The sequence below is a fragment of the Podarcis tiliguerta genome (assembly GCF_965153285.1).
Source record: "Podarcis tiliguerta genome assembly, chromosome: 3".
In the NCBI taxonomy this organism is placed as follows: domain Eukaryota; kingdom Metazoa; phylum Chordata; class Lepidosauria; order Squamata; family Lacertidae; genus Podarcis; species Podarcis tiliguerta.
Genome location: NC_139536.1, coordinates 78,464,506 through 78,489,065, shown reverse-complemented (window position 1 = coordinate 78,489,065; position 24,560 = coordinate 78,464,506). Strand labels below are relative to the sequence as shown.

At 41.0% G+C, this 24,560-nt stretch overlaps 1 protein-coding gene across 1 annotated transcript in view; it reads right to left on the bottom strand.

Annotated features, from left to right (window-relative positions):
• The window catches only part of TBX18 (T-box transcription factor 18), a 35,327-nt gene extending 12,447 nt beyond the window's left edge, over positions 1–22,880 (bottom strand). Inside the window, exons 1-5 of the mRNA XM_083434371.1 lie at positions 22,176–22,880; positions 19,597–19,792; positions 16,301–16,402; positions 11,637–11,808; positions 416–583 (exon numbers count right to left, since the gene is read on the bottom strand). Coding sequence (XP_083290497.1) covers positions 416–583; positions 11,637–11,808; positions 16,301–16,402; positions 19,597–19,792; positions 22,176–22,455 — 918 coding nt within the window. The 5' untranslated portion in view covers positions 22,456–22,880. The remainder of the gene's footprint in view (positions 1–415; positions 584–11,636; positions 11,809–16,300; positions 16,403–19,596; positions 19,793–22,175) is intronic.
• Between the last annotated feature and the right edge of the window lie 1,680 nt (positions 22,881–24,560).

The following is a 24,560-nucleotide window of genomic DNA, read 5'->3' as shown; positions in this document are numbered from 1 at the left end:
ATATTGTTATTTAATTGTATTTGTATTGACTCTTGTATTTTTATAATATATTTTTACATTACAATTTGCATTCGATGAAATGCTAAATGTAATACAATAAAATGCAAGATAAGAAATAAAAGAAGCAGCAAAAAAAAACCCCAACAATTAAAATAATACCATGACTAGTACGGCATGTTATAATTGCTACAACAGGCAGAAAAAATCATCAAGTGATCTGCCAAGAACATCAGTAATTCTGAAGTGGTCTGGGAGGGGGAAATGGTTTGGGACCTACTAGCTTAATAGACATTAGATGGTTTTCTTTCTCACCTAGTGTCAAGACAGAGGTTCCTTCTTCCCCAGCCATTTGCTTGCAATTAAATGAAAATCCAGTAAATCAGGAGCATTAAAAAGGAAGGAGAGCAAAAGTTACCTGTTGGTTCTGGTATGCCGTGACAGTTGTGAAAACAGTTTCAGGGAAGGAGAATGCCTTCACTCCTTCTCCCGAAGGAATGGGTTTGACTGGGGAGAGGTCATCCCCACAGTCCTTCCGAATGACATGGACACGTGGCTGATATTTGTGCATAGAATGGAGGATAATCTACATCAAAAAGAAAGAGAGAAAGAATGGGTTTTGCAAGAAAAGACTCCCTGTTTCTTCTATGCCAGTATTTTAAACACTTCCTGTTTTGTTCTATCTGAGGACTATCTCAAAACTGGTCTTATACCTGATATTCGTCAGCTACTCTTGGAGCCTTTTTCGGCAAAAGAGCAAGGGGGAAATGCTTTAAAGAAATAAATAAGCAACCTCAAAATTAGCCTGGCTTCAGTTCAACAAAGTGCCCATGAGAGATAGTTTTGTAACCATGTTACCAGAGGCTAAAGGGGAATTTATGTGGCCAGATTGCAGATGGATTCCCTCCAGATCTGTCCGAAGCCTTTAAAAAGTACTCTGGAACTTTCTGTTTCTTGAATCATGAAGAAATACGAAAACTCAACCGCTGAATACGCCCAACATATAAATAGTTACAAAGAATATTAGTTACGTTTTGTTTTTCATGTATTGCATGTGCACAATATTTTTCTATTTAAATCCTTACTACGGTTATTATTGAAATATGTAGCATGGATATATTTACAGAAGGACAGCCAAACACTGGCCATGGACAGAGCAATCCTATACTGCAATTATACCAACTAGCAAGGGGCGACGGGGATACACCATCACTATGTAGGCCCAACAGCTGCTGTATCCAATATGAGCTCAGCCAAGAAGGGGAATGGGAAACATGATAGAAACATTTTAAAAGGCCTCAAAAATGCCAGTCACACCCTGGTGTCCTTGGCAACTCCACCAATGGCTGCCAGTTCCCAGGATGGGGCAGAGATAACACCCGCCAACTGCACAGAAATGAAAGGAACCGAGCCAACCCACTGGCCCCCAAACCACCACAGCATAGAAGCAAGTGCACACCTTTCCCTACAGGAAAAAGATTCAAGTCCCCAAACACAAAGCTTGCCATGAGCTCAGGACTCTCTGCCCCCTTTCTTGTGATGCAGGGTTTTGAGAGAGCTAAAGAATGAATACTGCAAAGGCTGAGGGACACTGAGATGCAATCACAAGTGGCCGAGACCGACATCCATCAATCTAATAAATTGTATGCTCCTTTTATCCCATTATCCCTGCCAAGATATCTGGTAGATTTACCAAATGCTAAAATGAGGATAGCCTTTACACAGGCAAGACTAAACGTCCTTTCATTAGCAGACTGGACAGGCCAACATAAAGGAGTTCCTAAGAAGGATAGAGCTTGCGGCTGCAACTCTATATCAATAGAAGACATAACTCATATACTCCTTTCTATGACGATTTCAGAAAGAATCATATCCACCCATTGCTAAGATCACAGAAGGGAAGGTTGTCTCTTGTTTTTTGCTGTCTGATGTTGAGAGAGATATACCCTTTAGAACAGGGGTCAGCAACCTTTTTCAGTTGTGGGCCAGTCCACCGTCCCTCAGACCATGTGGTGGGCCAGACTATATTTTTTTGGGGGGGGGGATGAACGAATTTCTATGCCCCACAAATAACCCAGAGATGCATTTTAAATAAAAGGACACATTCTACTCATGTAAATACACACTGATTCCCGGACCATCCGCAGGCTGGACTGAGAAGGTGATTAGGTTGCCTACCCCTCCCTTAGAACATCTAAATTTCTTGTTACACATATCTGTAAAGCCTTAATAAAACTCGAGGGGGGAACGGGAAATGATTTATCCACTAGGGGTCGGGGAGTAGAAATGTCAACTGTGATTAGTAGCAGTATTCCTATTATTATTATTATTATTATTATTATTATTATTATTATTAGTGTGTAATGGCTGCTTGCTAAACACAATAAACCAAAAGAAAAAGGAAAGGAAAACACAATGCTGTTGACCACAATCACCTCAGGACCCAAGTAGTTTCTCCCTAGGAACCCACAGGACCAATCCGCACCACCCAAGTTCACCTGATATGCTAGGGCAGTATAAGGTGTCGTGGCAAATGATGTAACTGGTGCTTTGCTGGTCGAGTGGGGATTTTGCCAAATCCTAAAGCTCCCCACCAAGTTCAGCTGCACTATAGGATTAAACTTAAGACATACCTCATTCTAGAGAGCAAGCAGAAAGAACTTCCACTTGTGCAACAGGCCTTTTTGTCCTCTCCTCCTTCCCAGAAACCCTCTGAACACCCTCAAATTCTGCTCCAAATGGTTGGGGGACCCTCTTGAGCAGATTATGCAGGACAAGGGAGGAAATGAGAGGAAGGTGGCATCCTATTGTGTAAGTAGAAGGAACACTGGATTCCACCCAGAGAATGAAGAACGGCCATTGTTCATTTGTATATGTGGGTTTGTCTATATGTAGGCATATGGTGATAATCACTGAGGCTGAACAGAACAAAAGCTAGCTAAATGGCCCCAAAAATGTTTAGTTACCTTGTTTAAAACTGGAAGTAGAAAGAGCAAGAGAAGATCTCAAAGAGGATCAGAAACATTTACACTGCCACTGTACAGAAGACAGTTTTGGTTAACCAGAGTCCTGAAAGAAATAATTAAAACTGGAAATGCTTTGGACTAAATAAAACATTTCCAGTGAATCTGTGAGGTCTCCTCTCTCATTCCTGAATTAGCAACTTCCACTCTTTCCTTCTCCAATTCAAAACGAGTCACGTGCAATGAAGCAAATGCCTAAATATTTTCATAATGCTGCATGAATCATGATTTTCAAACTCACTTGGAGAAAGCTTTGCGTTCATTCTATGTTGCATATGAATTGACTGTGAATAGTTCAGAATCAAAAACATTAACTATTACTTTTGGAAGCCCATGGGGAGATTATATATAAACAGTTCCATGGGCACCAGGCGATAGAAAATCTAATTAAAAAGGAGGGAATTTTTTAATTTCCTGTTTCATTATTAGCCACAGAATACTAAATTCAGAAGCGTATGTCATCCTTCCCGCTGCCCTCCTTTTTTGGCATCACACTGGACGCCAAATACCATGAAACCTAATTACCCAAATAAAAGAAAAAAAATGAGGTATTGTCTATCTGAGATGCTTTTATATGAATTAATTCCTCACTGGGGAACACGACACTGTTTTGGATAAGCAACTTTCTGGATACTTGAACTTTCGCTAGACTGAAGTCAGACCATTACATCAGAAGAAAACCAAAAAGCATGCTTAGGTAAGATCTCCCAACTTCTGCCCTAATACAGAGCAAGATACAAGAAAGCTTTCTGCTGGGTTAAATATTACATTTCGAGAAAGGTTTTAATCTTTACATTATGCTTTGTTAAAGGACCCTGAAAAGTAAGAAATTATGCTGCAGTCCTGAACACACTGGCTTCGACCCAGCATGCCTTTTTGTGTATAGTCACATTCACACCATGCATATTATTATTCTTATTATCATTTATATCCCACTTTTGCCCCCCAAGAAGCTCAAGGTGGCCTAGACGGTTCTCCCCCTCCTCATTTAACCCCCACAATGACCTTGTGAGGTAGGTTGGGCTGAGAGGCAGTGACCAGCCCAACGTCACCCAATGACCTTCATGGATGAACACGGATCAGATTACTTGTCGACACAGGACCTCTTTGGCATTTTTTGAATAAGAAAAAAACTAGTCCAAGAAGGGGGCAGGGGATATATATATATATATATATATCCCATTCCTTTTCCCCAAAGGATGATATCATCTAAGTAAGTGTATGTAGCGGGGAGAGAGAAGGAAACACGAGATTGAGAGAAGCAGGCGAGAGTGAGAGACAGATGAATACAGTGGTACCTTGGTTTAAGAACAGCCCTGTTTATGAACTATTCGGTTTATGAACTCTGCAAAACCGGAAGTAGTGTCCCAGTTTGCAAACTTTACCTCGGTCTAAGAACGGAAGCTGAACGGTGGAAGGGCACTAGCAGCGGGAGGCCTCATTAGGGAAAGTGTGCCTCAGTTTAAGAATGGTTTCAGTTTAAGAACAGACTTCCGGAACGAATTAAGTTTGTAAACTGAGGTACCACTGTACATTGCTTCGGCAGCTGTCTCTCTCTGGATAGCTTCTATGGGGCTGTGGGGCACTGTTGCTTTCTACCTCACCTACAATAAAGGACAGTGTGGTGCATCACTGCCACTCACCTGACCTCTCGCTGGCTGTATCACTGCTGCTTGCCAGGAGATGGAAGGGCAAGGCAGCAGGGAGGTTGTTACGGTGCAAATGGACTGGCAGGAGTGCCAAATTGACTTGGCCAGTGTGTTAGCACCATGCCAACCTTCCCAATGTGCTGTCCCTCCCTCTCCTGGGAAGCAGCAACAACATGACTGACCAAAGGTCCCATGGCTGGTGGCAGCACACCATCCTTCACCACCACCACTCACCTATGCATATTTGCAAATGAACTCAAATACTAAAAAACGTATAGCAAATTATTTTGAAACAACGCCAAACCTAGGAAAACGTTGCATCTCTGGAATTTCTCACTGCTCAGGGAAGTGGAGAGCAGATAGCTTTTATCTTCACTATGAAATTCAGCAATGGGAGATGAATTCCCTGACTGAGGTTGCAACTCTATACACGTTTACGTGGAAATATTCCTTACCGAACGCAGTGTCTAAGCATAGCGTTGTGCTGTAAAGCACACAGAATTTTTTCTTACACTGATACATGATATAAATGATATAATGCAAGATTAGAAAATCAGCTGTGAGTGGCCGGATGGATTCAAAATCCGAAATTACAAAGAGTTTCTATTAAAGCATACAACATTTTTAAAGTGTTTGTAAAGCACCTGTAAAGCTAGATTTCACCATCACTTTCATAGCATCAAGAACCAGTCCCCCACACCTACAGTTTTACAGACAGGCAATCTTTAGTAAACTTCAGAATTGAGTACACAGAAATGTGCACACAGACACATGCACACACAGAGACGATAATTTTGGATTAGCAACAAAGACAAGAGAGAAATATATTGTGAATCTTTGTGTTCCCTCTTCTACTTCTCATTCCAGTGTTCCTGTCTTGTAGCATAGAGATGCACCCTTACTGTAAAGAAAGCTTTGAAATCAGTGGGTCTGCGAGTGCAAATCTGTATGTTCCCACTCAGAAGTAAGCTACATTGAGTTCACCAAGTTTTACTCCAAGGTGAACGAGAACAGGATTGTAATCTGAATCAGCTAAAACCTAGCCAATCCAGTGGTGTGGTTACAGATTACTATAGATATTCTGCAAAACGTACCCAAAATATCCATCACCCACAAACATTTAGCTTTGCAACAGTAGATGGTCAAAATTGCACTTTACAGCTCTATAATTTGTGGTCAAGATCGAGAGGATTACATGCAGAAAAATACTGCTCTCATTGCTCTGCTTCAGCTAAATTGTGGGTATGTCTTGTGCAAGATATATAGAAGGGGATCTCTGTTTATGTCTTGAAATAGAAAACAGTTAACTCCAGTTACAGTTGCCAGCTTTCCCATGCAGGAGTTACGGTAATCTTTTGATCCTGGCCATAATTTCACCCCCATGTTGTAGCCTCCGCGCATGAAAAACCTGATGGATCATTAACAGTTAATCCACATTTAGAACCCCAGTTGCACCAGGAAAATTCACCTATATATCCAACCAGCTGGAGCCAATGACAACCAACAGGTGTTGCTATCATCAAATGTTGTCAGTTTATATTTTTAGCCACTTAAAAGCTGAGGCAACAGATTAGTAAGCTTAGCCGGACTAGTTTTGTGCTGGATCACAGACTTAAGATATTGCAAGATTTTAAAAATGCAAATATGTTGGCAGGATTTTTTGTGTTCTATTTAGTGATGCTTTCATGCTTCCTAGCTGTAATTTCATAAGCATGACGAAAAGAGGCTATTTTAGAATACTGTTGAAATTCTTGGAACAAGTGCAGATACAATATATAAAAATGTTTTCTTTTGCAGTTCTCAAACTTTCTTTTATTAAACGACATGATAAAGTATATATACTATACGTACAGAGATAGTATCAATAAAGTTAACATAATTCCCTGTTTTTATTTATTATCTTATCCATAAAACTGTCTTAAAAAGAAAAAGAAAACTAACAAATATAGCAACCAACCCTCCACCTAAATTCCAAATCTGTAGATAAAATATAGGCATACAAGCTTCCCATTCTGCCCTTGGTTTTAAATAACAAGAAAACACACAACAGGTAGTCAGCAACAGAAAATAATACCTAAGTAACAGTCTTAAGAGTATGTAATGCTTGTGAAAATATGGGGCCAATACATAGTGGAGTTTAATATTAGAGAAGGCATCCCCAAACTCGGCTCTCCAGATGTTTTGGAACTACAATTCCCACCATCCCTGACCACTGGTCCTGTTAGCTAGGGATGGTGGGAGTTGTAGTCCCAAAACAGCTGGAGGGCCGAGTTTGGGGGTGCATCTGTGACCTTCAAATGTTGAATTTAAAGTCTTAAATCTAAATTTTAACTTTCCCTATTTCCCTTTTTGCAAAATAACCTCATCTTCCCTGTGTTCTGTGATGCTGCTATATCATCTGTGAGTGGACGGACGTATATAATCGGTGGGCTTCTTCAGGCAACTTGCTGTTGATTTGTGTAAGCAATAAAGTTATACCAAACAGATATCTATGTGTTTGTTTTGAGTGGTTGCTAGTCAGCGCTTTTCTGTCAATTTTTCAAATAAGGCCAGATTAGAGTATACTACTTTTCTTTGCTAAGCCCCTCTAAATTGTTCAGAGTCCGTGCTAGCATTGTTGCCTATTAACTGCTGTGAAGACAAACTAAATCTTTGTCTTGCAGAGCTTTATTTTCATCAGTGACTATATTAAGAAGGGCTAACTGCTGCATTATTTTGATTTTTTTAAAATTCACTATTAATTGTATTCCCCTAAAAACCAGTTCAGAATTCCTGTAAGTTGGGCACGCCCACCACTCAGGCATATATGTTCCTACGCTATGTCTGGTTCAAAGAACAATACAGAGAAGAGTAATACTTAACAAATTGATTACTTATTTGAGGGACTGTTTGTGCCACAGATCTGCCTTTTTTAAAAAAAGCAAGAAGAAAAAATAATAATGAAAACTGGAGGCACCTTTTGTATCAAAAAGACTAAATTATCTGTGTTCTGCATCTCTGGTTCTGTACTAAATTAGGGAAAGGAGCAACTGTAGTAATGAGTAGGGTAAGTATGGTGATATTCTTTGTCTCATCCAAATGTGAGCAAGCAGGGTGCCATCCACAAAATATTTAGGCATCCTTACTCATCATTGGTTCAACTGGGAATAAGCACTGTGCTAAGAATGTTTCAGTAATTTATTTTGCAAGAGTATAACAGTTCTGAATACCAGCTTGTATAACTCTACCTCCAACTTTCCTCCCTGCATTTATAGAAGAAAAATTTTCCCCTGTGTGTTTCTACATGGGCAATCTTTCAGCCATCTCAAAACACTTTTTCATTCTGCTGTAAAGCAAAAGAATGAAAGTATACACGTTGGAACAGCCAGTTCTCTGGTTTATATTTCTGCATTTTCTGGTAACAATAAATGACATTCTTTGCAAACTTTCCAATTTTAGAAAGATGAATTTCTTATAAAATCTTTTGTCTCCAAAACCTATATTTTAATTTTCAAGGCACATTTCAGGACTGAATCAGTTCAATGTGTATTTTGAAATACTCTAGGAAAAAGCTACTTGACTTTCCTCCAAGCTGAAGTACTCATTAAAGTGGAGTGCTCAAATAATTCCAACCACGATAGAGTTTTCAATTCAGAGGGGAAAGAAGTTAAACCTCATTATCACACAATATGGAAACTTGCTCTTTCCATCCTGAGACTTTGTTTGTAGACTACCATTATCTAACTCACAGAGGTTTGTCTACCTGCTGCGTCCAATGAAAATAATGATTATAAGCAATCAATTCATGCATGGTCAACTGCAAACTCCAGAACCTTTGCTGAATAAAACTCAATTTTAGGAGTCTCCCATGTTTGGCTCTTAGAGGTTATTTAAAATGACGGGGCCTGATATATTGCACCCTATACCCTACTTTCTTTCTTTACAAGTGGCCTTATTATTTAATATCCAATCCTATTACAGTGGTATCTCAGGTTAAGTATTTAATTCGTTCCGGAGGTCCGTACTTAACCTGAAACTGTACTTAACCTGAAGCACCACTTTAGCTAATGGGGCCTCCTGCTGCTGCCGCGCCACCAGAGCACGATTTCTGTTCTCATCCTGAAGCAAAGTTCTTAACCCGAGGTACTATTTCTGGGTTAGCGGAGTCTGTTACCTGAAGCGTAGGTAACCCGAGGTACCACTGTACTCCTATTCATAGTAGCCGTAGGTATGCAACAGTGCTCCTGAAATAGAGTTAATTCACCCGTATCTATTGCTCAGCTTTACATCTCTCTTTCTAATGATACCATTGAGGTTGTAGATGTTCTAGACCAGTGCTAGCTCAGATGTCAGTTATGGGCAGGATGAGGACTAACAAACGAAAGCTAAATCTGGGCAAAACAGGTTCTTCAGTACAAAAGGTATCGGTTTCAGTGTCCAACTGGTGCCATAAAAGAGGCTACACTCCCACTGATAACACAGCCTTGCAGCTTGAGAATGTGTTTGGACCCAGCTTTGGACCTGGGTTGTCAGGCTTCAGTCAGAAGCACCTTTGCAGAATTAAGATTGGCATGCCAGCTGCATCTCTTTTCTGGGACCCCTCAAACTTGCTATGGTGATCTGTGTATTAGTCACCTCTCATATCTTGATTTCTACATGGCGCTCTGCCTTTGAACGCAGTTAAGAAATGTGAACTCGTTCAGAATGCAACAGCCAGACTTGATATGGGGATGAAATATAGGGTTCATGTTTTTCCCACTCCAAGCACCACTTTTGTACTTACAGGCTTGGATTCCTATTAATTTCTGGATACGATCTGAAGTGTGAGTTCTAAAAAGCTCTAAGTGGCTGGAAACCAGTTTGCCTGAATGTCTTTCTCTATATAATTCTGACCTAGAACTAAAGCATTCCAGACAGTTCCAGTCCCTACAAGTATTCTTAAGGTGACCATGCAGAAAAAAGCAGACCTCAGTTCCGAAACTCTCTCACCCCACCCCAAGGAAATTCATTCAGATCCTTGCTGATTATATTCAGGAGAGAAATTAAAGCCTCTCTTTTTAATAAGCTCTCTCAGATATTTTGGCTTGCTGAACTGAAACTGAAATAGTCTGCTGGGTATATATTGCCTGTTATATTTTACTGTTTTTACTTTACACTGTTCCGATCTCCTTAGTGAGGAAGAACAGGATATATATAATTTTTAAATAAATAAATATTCCTCTTCCATCTAATTCACCTGATGATTGCAGCATCAAACCCCAGCAACCTAGGGACAAACTAGTGCTCAAAGTTACAGAGACAAAAAGTTAAAATTAGCTTTCAGCTGGCTTACAAAAATGTATTATGGGATGCTTCGTTTATTTTCTAAAACATCATATTGACGTTTAAAAAACAATTGGCCAGGCATTCCAATTTTCAACTCCTATCTCTGAACTCATGGAATGCCGGGGGGGGGGGGGGGGACTCAGGCAAAGTGCAAAACATAGATATGTGCATCAAAATTCCATACAGCCTTGACTGAACTAAAGTCAGCACCGCTGTATTCCTAGACATTCTAAAAGAACTGACCATTTACCTTGTAATTTCATCCTTCCTTAGAACTCAAAAGAAGTACAAGTAATTCCCAACAATTTAGCTGACAACTTGCTCGTGGAAAAAGAAGTAGCAGATTCATTCATAACTTCATTAAACAAAATTACAGACTCTAAAAGTGCTTAGACTATTCAGTATGGATCAGGGCTACAAAACAGTCAGAGTTGGCCTTGAAGAAATCATAGCATGCAAATCCTTCTCTCGTGTGCCCAAGAGGGAAGAGTTCTCACAAGAATGTGGTCACGTCTGTAAGAATATTAGGATGGCCATCACATCCCTCAGTTTTTAGAAATCCACCGCAATGTTCTCTTTAAAAGAGGTTAATGTATTCCTTTATTAATGAATTTTCAAAATGCTCAAAGAGTCCCGTCTCAAAACCATTTCATATAATTTTTTACCAAAGCAGGAAACGTGGATATTTTAAGGATTAACTGAAAGGTATTAGTTCGCCTGTCTATCTTCCATCTCATAAGCATTGAAGAGAAAATGAAATATTACCATAGTGTATTTTGTCATGTGAGGTGTTGTCATAGCTAAACAATCTGGAGCTTGCAAACAGAACACTTAACTGCACAATTCCCTGCCAGTGTTGCAGAAGTAATGAGCTTCAGCTGTGAAAAGGTCTTGCTCCATAAGGTAGGTAATAAATCACTATCAGAGGGAACGTAGCTCTCGTGTTGCTCCTTTTAAATACTGTTATTAACACCTCACGAGGCTTTCGCACAAATGATTTTATTTCTAAAAAATCATTAATTGAATTTTATTTTGCCCAGTTAAGGCTGCTAAATACTGAAGATGTTCACATTAGGTACAGACATATTGTTTCACCTTACAGAGGGGGATCTGAAGACTATGAATACAATGCCAATGTGTTCAGGTAGATCTGCACTTTCAGTTAAGTTAATTTAGGGCCTATCCATACTTCTGCTTGTAGGAAGCACAGATCCAAGCGGTTTTCTAGGCAAGAATCCAAGCAGTTTTCCCCTTGCCCTGTTCCTTTCCCAGGGAAAACCCGCTCTTTAGCTTTAAATCAGAATGAACAGAAATCCGCTGAAAACCCAATTTCATTTGCTCTGATTGAGCGCTAAAAAGCAGTTTTCCCCAAGGGAAAGGCAGCTGGAAAAGCAGAAGTACAGATGAGCCCTTACTTAGGAAGCTCAGTTCTGCTTCTCCAACAGTCCAAATTATTCCACAAGGGGAAATGGCACACAGTTACTGATGAATTGTTGTAGCGGGGAAGGGAAACATGTCTGTATCTAACCTGCCCTAAGCTTCACAAAATCAATCAGTTTTTGCTAATGTGAGAGTGCAGGTCAAAAAGAATTGTGCTTTTTTAAAAAAAAAAATACTGTACAATTGATGATTAAATGCACATTGTAGAAAATAATATACTCACGTGTCCCTGGTCATCCAGTTCATTATTTGTAAGTTTCAGTTTGTCAAAGCTAATCACCTGCCTCATCCAAGTCTCTCCTGAGGCGGGTGAATCTGGGTGGATGTAGACACGGGGAGGAACCGGCGAATCAGCATTCCCAGCTACCATCCATTTGGAGCTGTGATAAACATACCTGTAGAAAGAAACCCAATGTGCATGAGATACAGAATGGAAATAATGTGGTGGCATTGCTTAATCGTTGTGAAGAAGCAAGAGGAGGGAGGAAAAACAGACGAGGGAAGAAGAAAGAGCGACTCACTTCTAGGCAGCAGTATTTATTTATAAAGGAGAAAAACAGTTTGGTACCGACTATTTTTGTTTTATTTAGCCCTTTCCCCCAAATTAAACTAGCTGTCGAAAATCTTCAACTGGGGGTTGCACAAATTAGCTAAATATCAGGAGGAATTCAGGAAAAGTTGTAGCCTAATATTTAACATTACAAATGGATTGTTTCAACTGAAAACAAAATTCTACGAAGATCTCTTTTAAAGGCCACAAAATTACAATAATTCTGAGCTTTATCTTATAACCAGAATAATATTTTCACTTATAGGTCAATCCATTTAAAATAATTTATTGAAATCTGAGCCAATGAATATATTTATGAAGTATTTTCAGCCGTTATAAAAAACCTCTGTAAGGTGAAACTTTTTATAGCATTCTAAAACAGCCTTAACTTCTTCGTGTGCATTTTAATTTTAGGACATTTAGTTCTAAAAGGGAGTAAGCATCATAAGTGCTATTTGCTCTCACACTGAAAATATAATTGTTTAATTGTAATGTGGCACAAGTAATCACAGCTGACACAATCAAAAGTATTTTAAAAATCTAAGGATGTCGGAGAATTCCGACAGAAATGGGAGAACTTGGCAGTGCTCACTTATTCATCCCATGACTGAAACAAAAATCAATCCAGCAATAATTATCAGTATTCACTGTCGCTCCTGTTTTCAGTCTGAAAAGGATACGTAATTGATAACTCCCCTCATCTCATTTGCACCGTGTTTCATTTGCATTGAAATGAACGGTGCAGAGTAATGTAAACATAACACAATTATGAAATTAATTGCATAATTATCTACGTAAAATTCTACGACAGAAGAAAGCAAGACGAATAATGAAGCGTTTGTCAGAAGCCGAACTACAGCAGACTGGAAACAGCACTGCCCCCAGCAAACACAGGTCGGAATGGAAATCGATGCCTTCTTACACCTATACACAAGCCAAAGGCCCATCTATATGCAACTGCAAACACAGAACTCTTGCAAGTAGGCTGGAATTATGTGCTGGGCTGCAGTGAATATTAAAACACTTCAGGGCACTAGAACTGGGCACTGGAGCCTCACAATTACTGGAATGGGGAGATCTAGTGCAGTGATGCGGTCATAACCTAATCTATTTTATTACAGAAACTTTTTAAAAAATCGCTGTCATTTTTCTATTTGCAAACTATACTAAGTATTATCTCAACATTTCATTTCTTATATTTACAACAGCATTAAACATTAACTGGGCTTCAATAATGAATTATTAAATATCAGAAATTTATTTTAAACTGTTTACAGTTGAATAATGGCCTTGACATCAAGAGAAGCAGAACTGGGATCATTGGCTTGAATTCCAAGTGCCCCTTCTTCAAATGGAAAGGCTCATGCCGTTTGCTGAAATGTTGTAGTCCTAGCAAACACTCCTGCTGGCTGATTCATCAATTTCCCTTCCCTTTGCAGATCCAGCACCACCACTACCTATTCCAGATGGCCCCCTACCCCACAGAGCAGATGTTCAGGAGGTGAAGGGATAGCAGGGAAAAGGGAGAAATCAGTGAAAAACACCTATCTGTCTCGCCCACCCACACCACAGACAGAGGAAATGTCCCATGCTCTGCTCAAAAGAACTCGGAATCTGATCCTAGGGACACAATCTACAAAGCACTGGTCCCATTTAAGCCATTTAAAATGATATTAGTCATTTTAATTTTAATTAAATCCATTATATGAAAAGCTTTCGACCTCAGTTCAAGAGGGAAGAGGGGGAGGAAATGAGTATGCCGTTGACATATAGAAAGACTGAAAATCATCTGCGTGTGTGAATCGCGGACATAAAATTCAGTCAAACTGGTGATTTAATTTCATTACTAATTTCAATCTTGAAATATGTTGTTGCTAACTTTAGAGATATGCCATTGCAAAAAATATGCCAAATGTATGAGCGTTCATGAATACTTATCAAGTTCAATGGGATCTCCTCTGAGGAAAGCCTTATTTAGGTTTGTACGCTTAGACTAACTCATCAAATGTTATCTGATTCCAATTCAGACCCAAGACACTGATCTTTAAAAAACAATCTAATTTATGTTGAGCCAAAGGAAAGATTACAGACTACAATCCAGCCAGTTATAGAATTTTAAGACTAGCTAAACAGTGTATCCAGTGTTTTCCTTTTATATACAGGGACAAATATTTGATGGAAATTTAATAACAATGTGGCAAGGGCAAACAAATTCAACTATCCCACAAAGCAAGCGTAATTATGCCATGCTCCTGCTAGTGCAAGGCACAAGCTAGTTAAAATAAAGTAAAACCATAATGATCCTAATTTTTCTGACACAGTTAAATTAACCATTTAAATCCAGATATTCTGTCAAAACGTAGAAGTGAACCAGGCCATCTGAAAGCAGCAATATTCCATATATTAAGAAAGTATCAGAGAGCTGCATAGATTCTTTCCCCAAATTAATGCTGGAGTCACAGCCTGGTATTACAACCATGAGAAAATTATGTTGGAAGCATGTCTCACGGGTACTTTCATGAAATGGCTGCAAGCAAAAAATGGTAACACTCTCCAATGAATATACAGTGGTACCTTGGGTTACATACGCTTCAGGTTACAGACTCCGCTAACCCAGAAATAGTACCTCGGGTTAAGAACTTTGCTTCAGGATGAGAACAGAAATCGTGCTCCAGTGGCGTGGCAGCAGCAGGAGGCCCCATTAGCTAAAGTGGTGCTTCAGGTTAAGAACAGTTTCAGGTTAAGAATGGACCTCCGGAACGAATTAAGTACTTAACCCGAGGTACCACTGTACACAGCTCTGTGTAGCACCTTCATTTTGCATCTGTCACATGCTCAAGACACACTTCTTCATCTTGGCCTATGACACCTGAGATATTTTCAGTACCTCCCCTATTCTTATAACAGTAATTTGCTTTAAACTGTTTTAATGTTACATTTTAAAATTGCCATAGCTCACTTATGTTGAAGGGCAGATAAGAAAGTCATCAACAACAAAAGAAATCATCCCAGTTTTCACAACACTTGTGGTAAATGCTCCATAAACCCATGAGGTATGAGCGTACACAACATTCTTTGCCAGGGGAAAAAAATGGACACAGGCTTTGATTATACAAAATTCCATGTCCATATCAGCGCCTGGACCAAAAAGCATTCTCTGTTCCTTAATATCATTCAATCTGTAACAGAACTGCAAATTTGCCCTCACTTTTGAAATGTCAATTTGCTGAGAAACTTGTCAAATGTAAAACAGAAATAATAATGGCACATAATACGTACTGTACAGTAGGATGACTGGTTTAAAAAAGGACCAAAAACTTCAGACCATGTACAAGGCATGACTGAACCTATTTATACAACAAGACTGAGAGGACTGGGAGTAGGAAAGTTAAGCATAAGGAAGCTATCTTCCTTAAGTTCGATAACTTGGGCTTCTTAACAAAAGAATTTAAAAAAACTGTTCTAATGATGGTATCATTAAAAGTGCTAATAGACAAGAACACGGAGAACCGTTTGGGCAACCCTTCTTTAATGCAACAGCAAATATACTTGGGATGCAGATCTGTCATCTCTTAAATTGCTAAAAGAAGTCACTGTGTTCCCATTCCTACAAATTCATGCCAGGAGTTCTAGAGGGAAATGATTACTTAGATGTGCATTGCCTTGGTCGAAGTCTACATGATCAAGACCTTATGTTAAAGCATTTAAGGAGTGATTACTGATAGCTACTAGCCAATTATTGCAAATGGCTGCACAGACAGAAATGCTGTTAAATAACTAAACAAAGAAAGCCACCAAAAGTGCTATTCTGCAATTATACTCGAACCTGTGCCTCATACAAACACTCTCTTGAAATAATTTGATAGTTCAAGTAAGTTATATGTTTAGCACAGAATTTAAGGTTTTTTTGCACTTACTTATTAATGTTTAATAACCTTATGCAGAGAACTGGTATCTGAATAGCCACTGAAAATACACAATATTCTCTCTTTAACTGGGTTTGAATGGTGGTTTATACAGGTTATGGACAATCCACCCCAGTCTTCCCAGCTTCAATAAGTATTTCCAAGTAAGGGGGCTCAAGGACAGCAGCTTGTGATGGGGGGGGGATATGATTTGGATAATGTAGAATGTGTTCAAAATATGAGCCAATGTACAAAGCAGTTCAATAAAACAAGCCTTGATTGTTCTCACGTGCTTGGCACAAGGCACTTATTTTTCATGCAGTGAGATGAAGATAGGAATTTGGGAGTTAAGCACAACCTTCTGTTAATTTCCAAACTAGCAATATTCTTTTGCAGTTCCTGATATCCCAAAGTCTTATATATTGCAATTACCTGTATCTTTTGTTATCCACGGGGACAATGTCCATGGCAATATAGTATTGCTGATGAGGGTCTAGGCCTGAAATTTTCACTCTCATTGCAGGAAACATCCGTCTGAACACAGAAAAAGAAGAGCATTTAATAAAAAACAGACATGGAATACAGAAACAGCAACATGTTTGTGGAATCTACCTCCAACTCTTTTTCATATAAAGTTATTTGTTGGAAGCTTCTCTTTTTAAATAATTATACTCATTCACAAAATAGACTTACGGCACACACCTCCATGGATTTAATTTTTTTTGCTGAACAACACTTGTGTTTTCCCCCTGAAATTTCTTCAAAGAGCAAACTGCCAAATCATTCAGATGCTACTGTTAAGCATTTTTTAATGGAGATTTTCTTTTAGCATTTTTTTTTTTTAAAAAGGTAATTCTAAGAAAACATGTGCTTAATTTGGAACTGTAATTCACAAAAGAACAGATTTTTCAGAGATTGAAGTTTGGATTCTAAGCAAATTGAAGTAATTTCTAAGCCGCATAGATCATTGCATCCAGCACTGGCTTTGTATGCAATGAGCATCTTCCCCATGTACACAACTGTGTATTGAAATCATGAGCAGGACCACGGGCAATGCTTGTTTCTTATTTCCAGTGCAGGCTTGTACTGATTACCTAGATCACATCAAAAATATTTTTAAGAGAGTATTAACCATGAATCAGGGAGAGTGTCATTGTGACCATTGCCTGCTCAGGGGTTTCCCAATGGCATCTAGTTGCCCAGCGGGAAAACAGAATGCTGGACTAAATGGTCTATGGTCTGATCCAGCGGGACTTTCCTTATATGCTTAAGATGACATTAGAAACAAGTCCCATTCAAATGAATGGGATTTACTTCTGCAGAAATGCAATCAGGATTGGGCTACAATTTAAGTCTAAGGTTGCAGTCCTATACAAACTTAACTGGGAGTAAATCCCATTAAACTCAACGGGGTTTCCTTCTGTGTAGACATGAATAGGATTTCACTAGAAGGTGAATTAGTTACTTGAGGTGCAATCCTAAACTGTTTTCTCATAAGAAATCCCCACTAACTTCAAAGGAACTTACTCTCTAATAAATATACTCTGGTTTCTCTTTGGATTGCATAAATATGCTTGGGACTGCAGCCTTTTTATTATTTAACAATATCAAACAATTAGCAATTCTATAATGGAATTCTATGGAATGACAGTCTAAATATAGAATCATGACAATGCCATAGGATTTATTATACTAGTATAGACAAAGTACAATCAAAGAGCACAGCTCCCATTCATTTCAATTGGGCTTGCAGAGGGATCGTTTAAGCCAAGGGGTGTGTTCTATGAATTCAGAAGATATGTAAAATCTTCATTTTTAGATATTATAAAGTTCATTTTCTTAGGGACAGGAATTGATATCAAATCTACACTAATACAAAGGTGCACATGTGAAGCTTTGCTAGAATCACACTGAAGTGGTTATAGGTTGTAGAAGTTTAAAATACATTTTATTTTCAAATTAACATATACCCGATACCTGTCTCTATTCATCTGTTTTGAAGGATATTTTTCACAAAGGCATGCTATATTTTTCTTTCTATACAAATGAATGCGCAATGCTATTTTCTTGTATTACTGATGTTGTTGGAAATGCATGAAATCAAAGTTAGATTTTGGAAGGGGGAAAGGAGTTATTGACATCATGGCTAACTAAAAAAGAGGGCAAAACTAGCTGCTGCTAACTAGTTCTTGCTGTTATTTCAGTGCACCTGTAAGATAAAAAAGAAAAATTTTGACAGGACAACTTTTAAGACAAATGTTGCCTTGTGCTGTTTAAGACTGCACTTCAATCATTAATAAAGCCCCTCTGAAAATGTAGAAGGTAACATATGGATTCAATAAAATATGTTTCTGTAATTTCTAATAAGTTCAGATACTTTTATACTGTGCAGGTTTTTACCATGTGTATCCTTTGGAAAGGGAAGAAAAAAAGTTCTTTTAAGAACCTAGCATTCATGCCCTTTAACATAATGAACAGGAAACCTAGAAGTCCACATATTTCTATATCATCTGAAATGACTGTGGCCTATCCAGCTTTATAAATCAATTTGCTTAATTCATTTTGACATATTGACAGATTTGGGATCGTATTCTCAACTTTAAGCATTACAGAAATTAAGAGGCAATTTAAACATCCAGCTTCTGCAGCATAAAGACTTTGTATTTAATTAAGATGGTGGAGAAAGCTATCTTGTGAAACAACATGCTGCAACATATAACATCTTAAGCCATCCACATTGCAAAACCAAGAGAGATCAGTGGGTTCTCCTGTATATATGGATTTGACTTGATCTTCCGCAATAATCTACTCAGAAAACATCTAGTAGAATTTTAATCATGCTAAAAATGTCAGGCACTGTACAGTGGTACCTCAGGTTACATACGCTTCAGGTTACAGACTCTGCTAACCCAGAAATATTACCTCAGGATGAGAACAAAATCTTGCAGCGGCAGCAGGAGGCCCCATTAGCTAAAGTGGTGCTTCAGGTTAAGAACAGTTTCAGGTTAAGAACAGACCTCCAGAACAAATTAAGTTCTTAACCCGAGGTACCACTGCAATTATACACATGTCTTATATTTATTTCTACAGAGTCAATACAGACTTCTTAAGAGGCAGATGGCTCACTTCTAAAATGACCCCATCACTTGTAAACAATTCAATTTTAAATCAAGTGATTTTATTTCAAGTACTCCAGATCAGGCTGTTAGTTTGCAAAGCCTTATTGCCACTTACTTTAAAATCAGTATCTCTAGGTCAGGGGCAGAATGGCCTATCTAATAACCAAACCTTAAACAAACGACACAGAATTCAACAGTTTACAAAGACCTGCTCACAAGTAGTTTAGAGTAACAGCTTGGAAATAAACCACCTTTTAGGATTGTTAAGCAGATAAACTAAGGCTATTAAGAGATGAATGGTACTGTTTTGAGGCAACCCCCTCCGGCTGAATGTGAGGGAGAGAACTGTCAAGAGTGCGCAAAATGGATGCATGGCATTCGCAACGAAATTTCGCGGGGAGGCAAATCCCTGCCAGGAGAGGAAACGCAAAACCTCGGCCCTTCTCCAAGCGGCGCAGCGCCGTTGGCGAAAGCGGGAAAGGCGCCTAAGGGCGCTGCGGGCCTGCCGCTCCTTCCAAAGTGTTTCGGCCAGTCTTTCCTACGGCTGCCTGCCTGGCTGGGTCCGGGAGGCCTTGCTTTGCTCGTGTTGTTTCGCGTTTCGTTCCTTACCTCCCCGCCTTGGTGATGATCATCTCGGTGCCGATCTCGTGAAAGCGCTTCCAGAGCTCGGCGCCCTGCAGGTCGACGCGAGGCACCGGCGGGGCCAGCAAGGGAGAAGCAGGCCGGGAGGAGCCTTTGGCCTTGGCGGGGCCTCCGGGGGACAGCGGCGGCGACGTAGCGCTCAGGAAGCTGTCCTCGCAGCCACCTGCAGGAGGGGGAAAGCGGGCGACGGGTTAGAGAGCGCGCCGGGCAAAGAAACGCGAGGCCCGGAGGCGCCAAACCTCGAGAGGCGCGGGGCGCAATGTGCCCTTATTGCTGCCTTAACGCGTCTTTGGCTACTCGGGAAAGGCCGGCGCTTCTAGGGATCACGGGCCAAGCCGAGAAAGGCCCAAGCCGGCGGCCCCTTCCTTCTCCCAGCGGCACGTGCGTCCTGCGCCTTCCCCCGCGCCGCGTTTTTGCTCGCTTCGGCGCAGCCTGGCGCGCTCCTCTGCGCGGGGCCAGAACGCACAAGGAAGAGGGCTGGGAAAGGGATTCGCTTGCCGAAAGGCCGCCGGGCTCGGCCGAAGGCGGGAAGAGAAGAAGTGCCCGTTTCCCTCACCGCCACACCAGGGAGACGAGCCCGGGGGGGGGGTCGTTCGGTAGCAGGCGCGCGCGTCCTTGCGAAAGACGTGGCCCTTCCTCCGAGCAGAAGGAAGCCACGGTTCGGGTCAACGAGGGCGGCTTGGAGGAAGCCGGCCACCTCGGGCCCGTCTGCTGGGAGGTCGAGGGCCTTCGCTTCGAGGAAGGCCCGTCGGTGTCAGTGGAAGTCCCGAACCAGGGTCAGGATCGAGCTGCCAAGCTAGGTTCATCTTTTCCTGCATTATAGCGCAACTCCGCGCAACAGCAGTTTTAAGATCCTCGGTTTTTCTGCATGTTTTAGAGTCTTGCAGCATCTTTATGATGGCATGCATTTTCATAAACTACGGCTATTTTTCTTCGCTGAACGACGAACATTTTCGCTGGGGGACTTTTGGGCAGGTTCTGCAATTCTCTGGGATTATGAGGTGCAAAACTGCGCAGGCCCAAATGCTATAAAAGTATACATGATCGTAGCAATAAAATCGGCGTTTCAACTGTACAGTAGAGACTTTCTTAAGATTTCTGTGGGTTACACCCATTTTGCCCGGTGCGCCCCTAGACGCTACTCAGCAAGATCCACTGAGTTCAATTGAATTTACGCCAAGATAAGTGGGCATAGGATTGCAGTCTAAAATAGAAAGCCAAGCATTCCAATCCAAAACACATTTGAAAATAAACCATAAGGATTTGAAATGGATTAAATATAAAATGGATTAAATATAAAAGGAACTGGTTTCTTTATTTTTATAAAGGATGTTAATCCATTTTCTCGCTAAATAAATCCCTAAGATAATATACTAGTCATTTTAGTTCCATTTTTTTGTGGGAAGGCACCAAAATAATAAAAATGAATGACTAGAAACAAATTATATGGAATGTATTGTTCCGTATAATTATTATTTGTATATGTTTATTTGATATTTAATAAAAGACACCCAACATCTTCTGACTCTGGGTGCACTTAAAAAACCTCTGTGTTTCTAATTAGTTAAAGCTGAAGCAGATATGAAAACAATAGTGTGGAAAAAAGACCGAGAATGTTATTAAAGTATCTGTTCATTAGTTTGGCACCTAAACAGAACAATTAAGACATAAGTGGGTGTGCTTGAGCATTCCTATTAAGAATAAAAAATATGTCAGCTAGAAATCGTTAAGACTGGATTTTGTATAAACTGAATGATTTATTAATGGATATTAGCTCTAAAATAAAATAGGATGAGCTATATATGTCAGGCTAAATAAGGGTTAAAACCATCTGCAATTATCTGATAAAGTTAAGAACATCTAATACTACTATCACAACCAGTAATTTAAAGATAAACCCCTCATGTATATAATTCCTTTCGGTACCAGTAAGATTTACGCAGGCCTGATTTTGTGCCCACTGTCTGAAACCAAGTACTGTAACCCGGTTTGGTTTAGCGTCACAAGACTCTTGTGTTCGCATGCCTTTGGGCGCTTCTTTGGGATCAAGTCCCATTGAACTCAACCAGGTGAGGAAACCCATAGGACTCCTCTCATAAGGGAGAGGAATCGCACAGATATTGCAATGTGCATAAAATTAATGCTAAATAATGACAACGATCGTTAGGGGGGGGGTGTTATTCTCACGCCATCAGAAGTATTTAACAATAGCGGGTTGATCTTGCATTTCACCCCCACTCGCCCACCCACTCAGACCTGGGAAAACTGCAGGGGGGGGGGGGACACTTGGGCACAGTCAAGATCGCCTGGTTTTTAGCAGGGTACCGAGGGCAAGCTCTGGGCCATGACAGCTGTCCCCGGAGAGGCCACTCGGTTTGGGTACAAGGAGAGTACGATCGCCCCCCGAGGGGGGGGGGGAGCCTTCGGGAGCGGGGCGCCTGGGGAGACGGGCTTTCGCGGAAAGAAGGGGAGCCCGAGAGGGGCATTCCCCACACCCCACCCCACCTCGCAACAACACAGGCCGGGGCGCTACCTCGCTCACTCACCGGGAGGCAGAGCCCGGACCCCGCAGCTCCTCTCGGCCGCGGCCGGCCCCGTCTCGGCGCTGGGCGCCAAAGCGTCCGCGCCTTCGGCGGCGCCCTTCCCGCAGCTGCTCGCCCCTTCGGCGGCCGCCGGTGGCGCCTCTTCCCCGGCCACTTTCCTCCGCTTCGGCGGCTGTTGCTGCTCCTGCTGCTGCTTCTCGGCACCGATGAGGGCTTCCACCGAGAAGGCGTGCGCCTTGAGGCTCAGCATGGCGCACGGGGACGCTCGCCTTTTCTCCGCCATGCCCGGGCCGGGCTGGGAGCCCTCCGCCACTCTTCCCCGGGCGCCTGATCGCCTCCTTCCAGGCCGCGCCGTCCGCCTTCGCGTCGCCTCCTTCTCTTTTACATCCGACTTCAGGCAGCCCAAAGAGGTTTGGGGTTCGTGTCCCCCCTCCTCCTCTTCTCCCTCTCCCTCCTCTTTTCTTTCCAAGCCCGATCTATTCCTTTTTGGAAAAGCAGCGCTTCTCTTCTTCTTCTTCTCCTCCCCCTCCTCCTCCTCTTCTTCTTCCTGCAAGCTCTGCTTCGTCTGAGGGGCCAAACAGCTCTGACATGGGTAACAAACGCTCTGCGGACACAAATTAGGGCTTGTAATTGAAATTTGTTGCCTTGATCTGTCAGCACTTCCAGGCAGGAGACCGGTGGGAAGAACTTGCTCATTAGTGTCAATAAAGGGACGGCGACGGGGCGGAGCCCAAAGGACCGGAACGGCTGTCAATCAGGAGGTGCCCTCGGCCAATCAGAAATTACGGGTCCCCTCACCCTCCCCCCCAAAAAACCGGTTGCTTCTTCCTTAGAAGGTTATGCAAGTGGATGGGGAGCGTGGGAGCAATCTAAGGGGTGCCTGCCACCCTCTCTTCCGTTCCTAGCACCCCAAAGCAGCCTTTTGCTTTTACAGCCCTTTGCTCTCTCCAGGCAAGGTGCTGGATTTATCTAGCATTTAACCAAAAATCAACTAATCAAGTGGATTTAGTAATCCAGATCTGGGTGGTATCAGGGGGAAAGGGGGGAGCTGGGTTCTAGTTCCACCTCCTTGGGGAGACCCGTTGGGTGGCTCTGGGAGAGTCCCGGTTTTTCAGCCTCAGTTCTCCATCCGTAAAATGGAAATAACCGCGACTGGGTAATGTGTGCTCAAGCAGTGTAAATGTTGCAGAAGAAGAAGTCTCAGAATGTTTTACAAAATTACAGACAGCTCAGGCTGGTATAGCGCAAGCCGTTTGCAGTCGTTTTTCACTTTGCTCCCCACAACCCCAAAATAAACAATAAATAAACTGAGATATAAATACTTATTTAAAGTATGGCAATTTTTTAAATTTAGAGGCGGAGAGAATAATTAATGCATTCTTATGGCTATATTTCCTAAGGACAATTGTTTTGTTCCTTTCCAGCATAAACTGAGCAGTGAACGTTTAGTTTTTTAAAATATTAATAGTAAAAAAAATCAATGTGTAGAATAAGAGTTACATATTTAATCCTCCATATAGAGGGATCTTTAGACATGTTTAAAACTGCACCCGAGCACTGAAGACGTAGCGCACCATTTATTGGGAAATTCTCCTGCGCAAGAGCAGAGACCGTTGTTCCTATATTCTTTCAAATGTGAATTGAACATAAGGATTTTTTTCCTCGGTGAAAGCAGGATCCTTTTATTTCCATCAGTTATATTCCCAGGAGTCTACGACTCCCATAAAGTCAATGCGGGTCTAGTGCCACCCACTGTCTCGCTTCCCCTTATATTCCTCCTCAGAGTCTAACTAATGACCTAGGACTGAAAAGTTTAATCAAATAATAGATGCAATTCATCGGATAATATACCGACTGCAAGGTTAAAATATAATTTTAATCTCATATGAATTTGTTTCTGATGGTGCCTGGTAAATAAATATTAATCCATGCACCACCTCTTCTGTTTTAACCTCCCCCCCCTTTTTTTTTGCGATTCAGTTGATAATTTCCCAAACGATTAGCATATAACCTGGGGCAGATTATACAAATTACCCACACTGTATACACTTTCCAAATTGAACTGTGGACCTCGGTATGTTTATTCAAAATTATGTACGCTATCTTTGCGAACATTCTGAGAAGCGAAGATAAAATAAGTTTTTTTTGTTATATTGTCATTTAAAAAGTTATTTGTTTATTGCCTCTGCAGAAAACCAGTCGGATGAACAGCCCTAGGATGTGTATTTGTGTGTGTGTGTGTTCTTTTCCTGCTTAGTGTGTTTGTAGTACCAATTTAATTTTTTCACTAAAATTCTTAAAAGATAAGCAGCAAGCGGGCTTCATCCCAACACTGCGAGCAGACTTCAAAACCATCTCTCTCTCCTCTGCTCTGCTCTTTGTGAACGT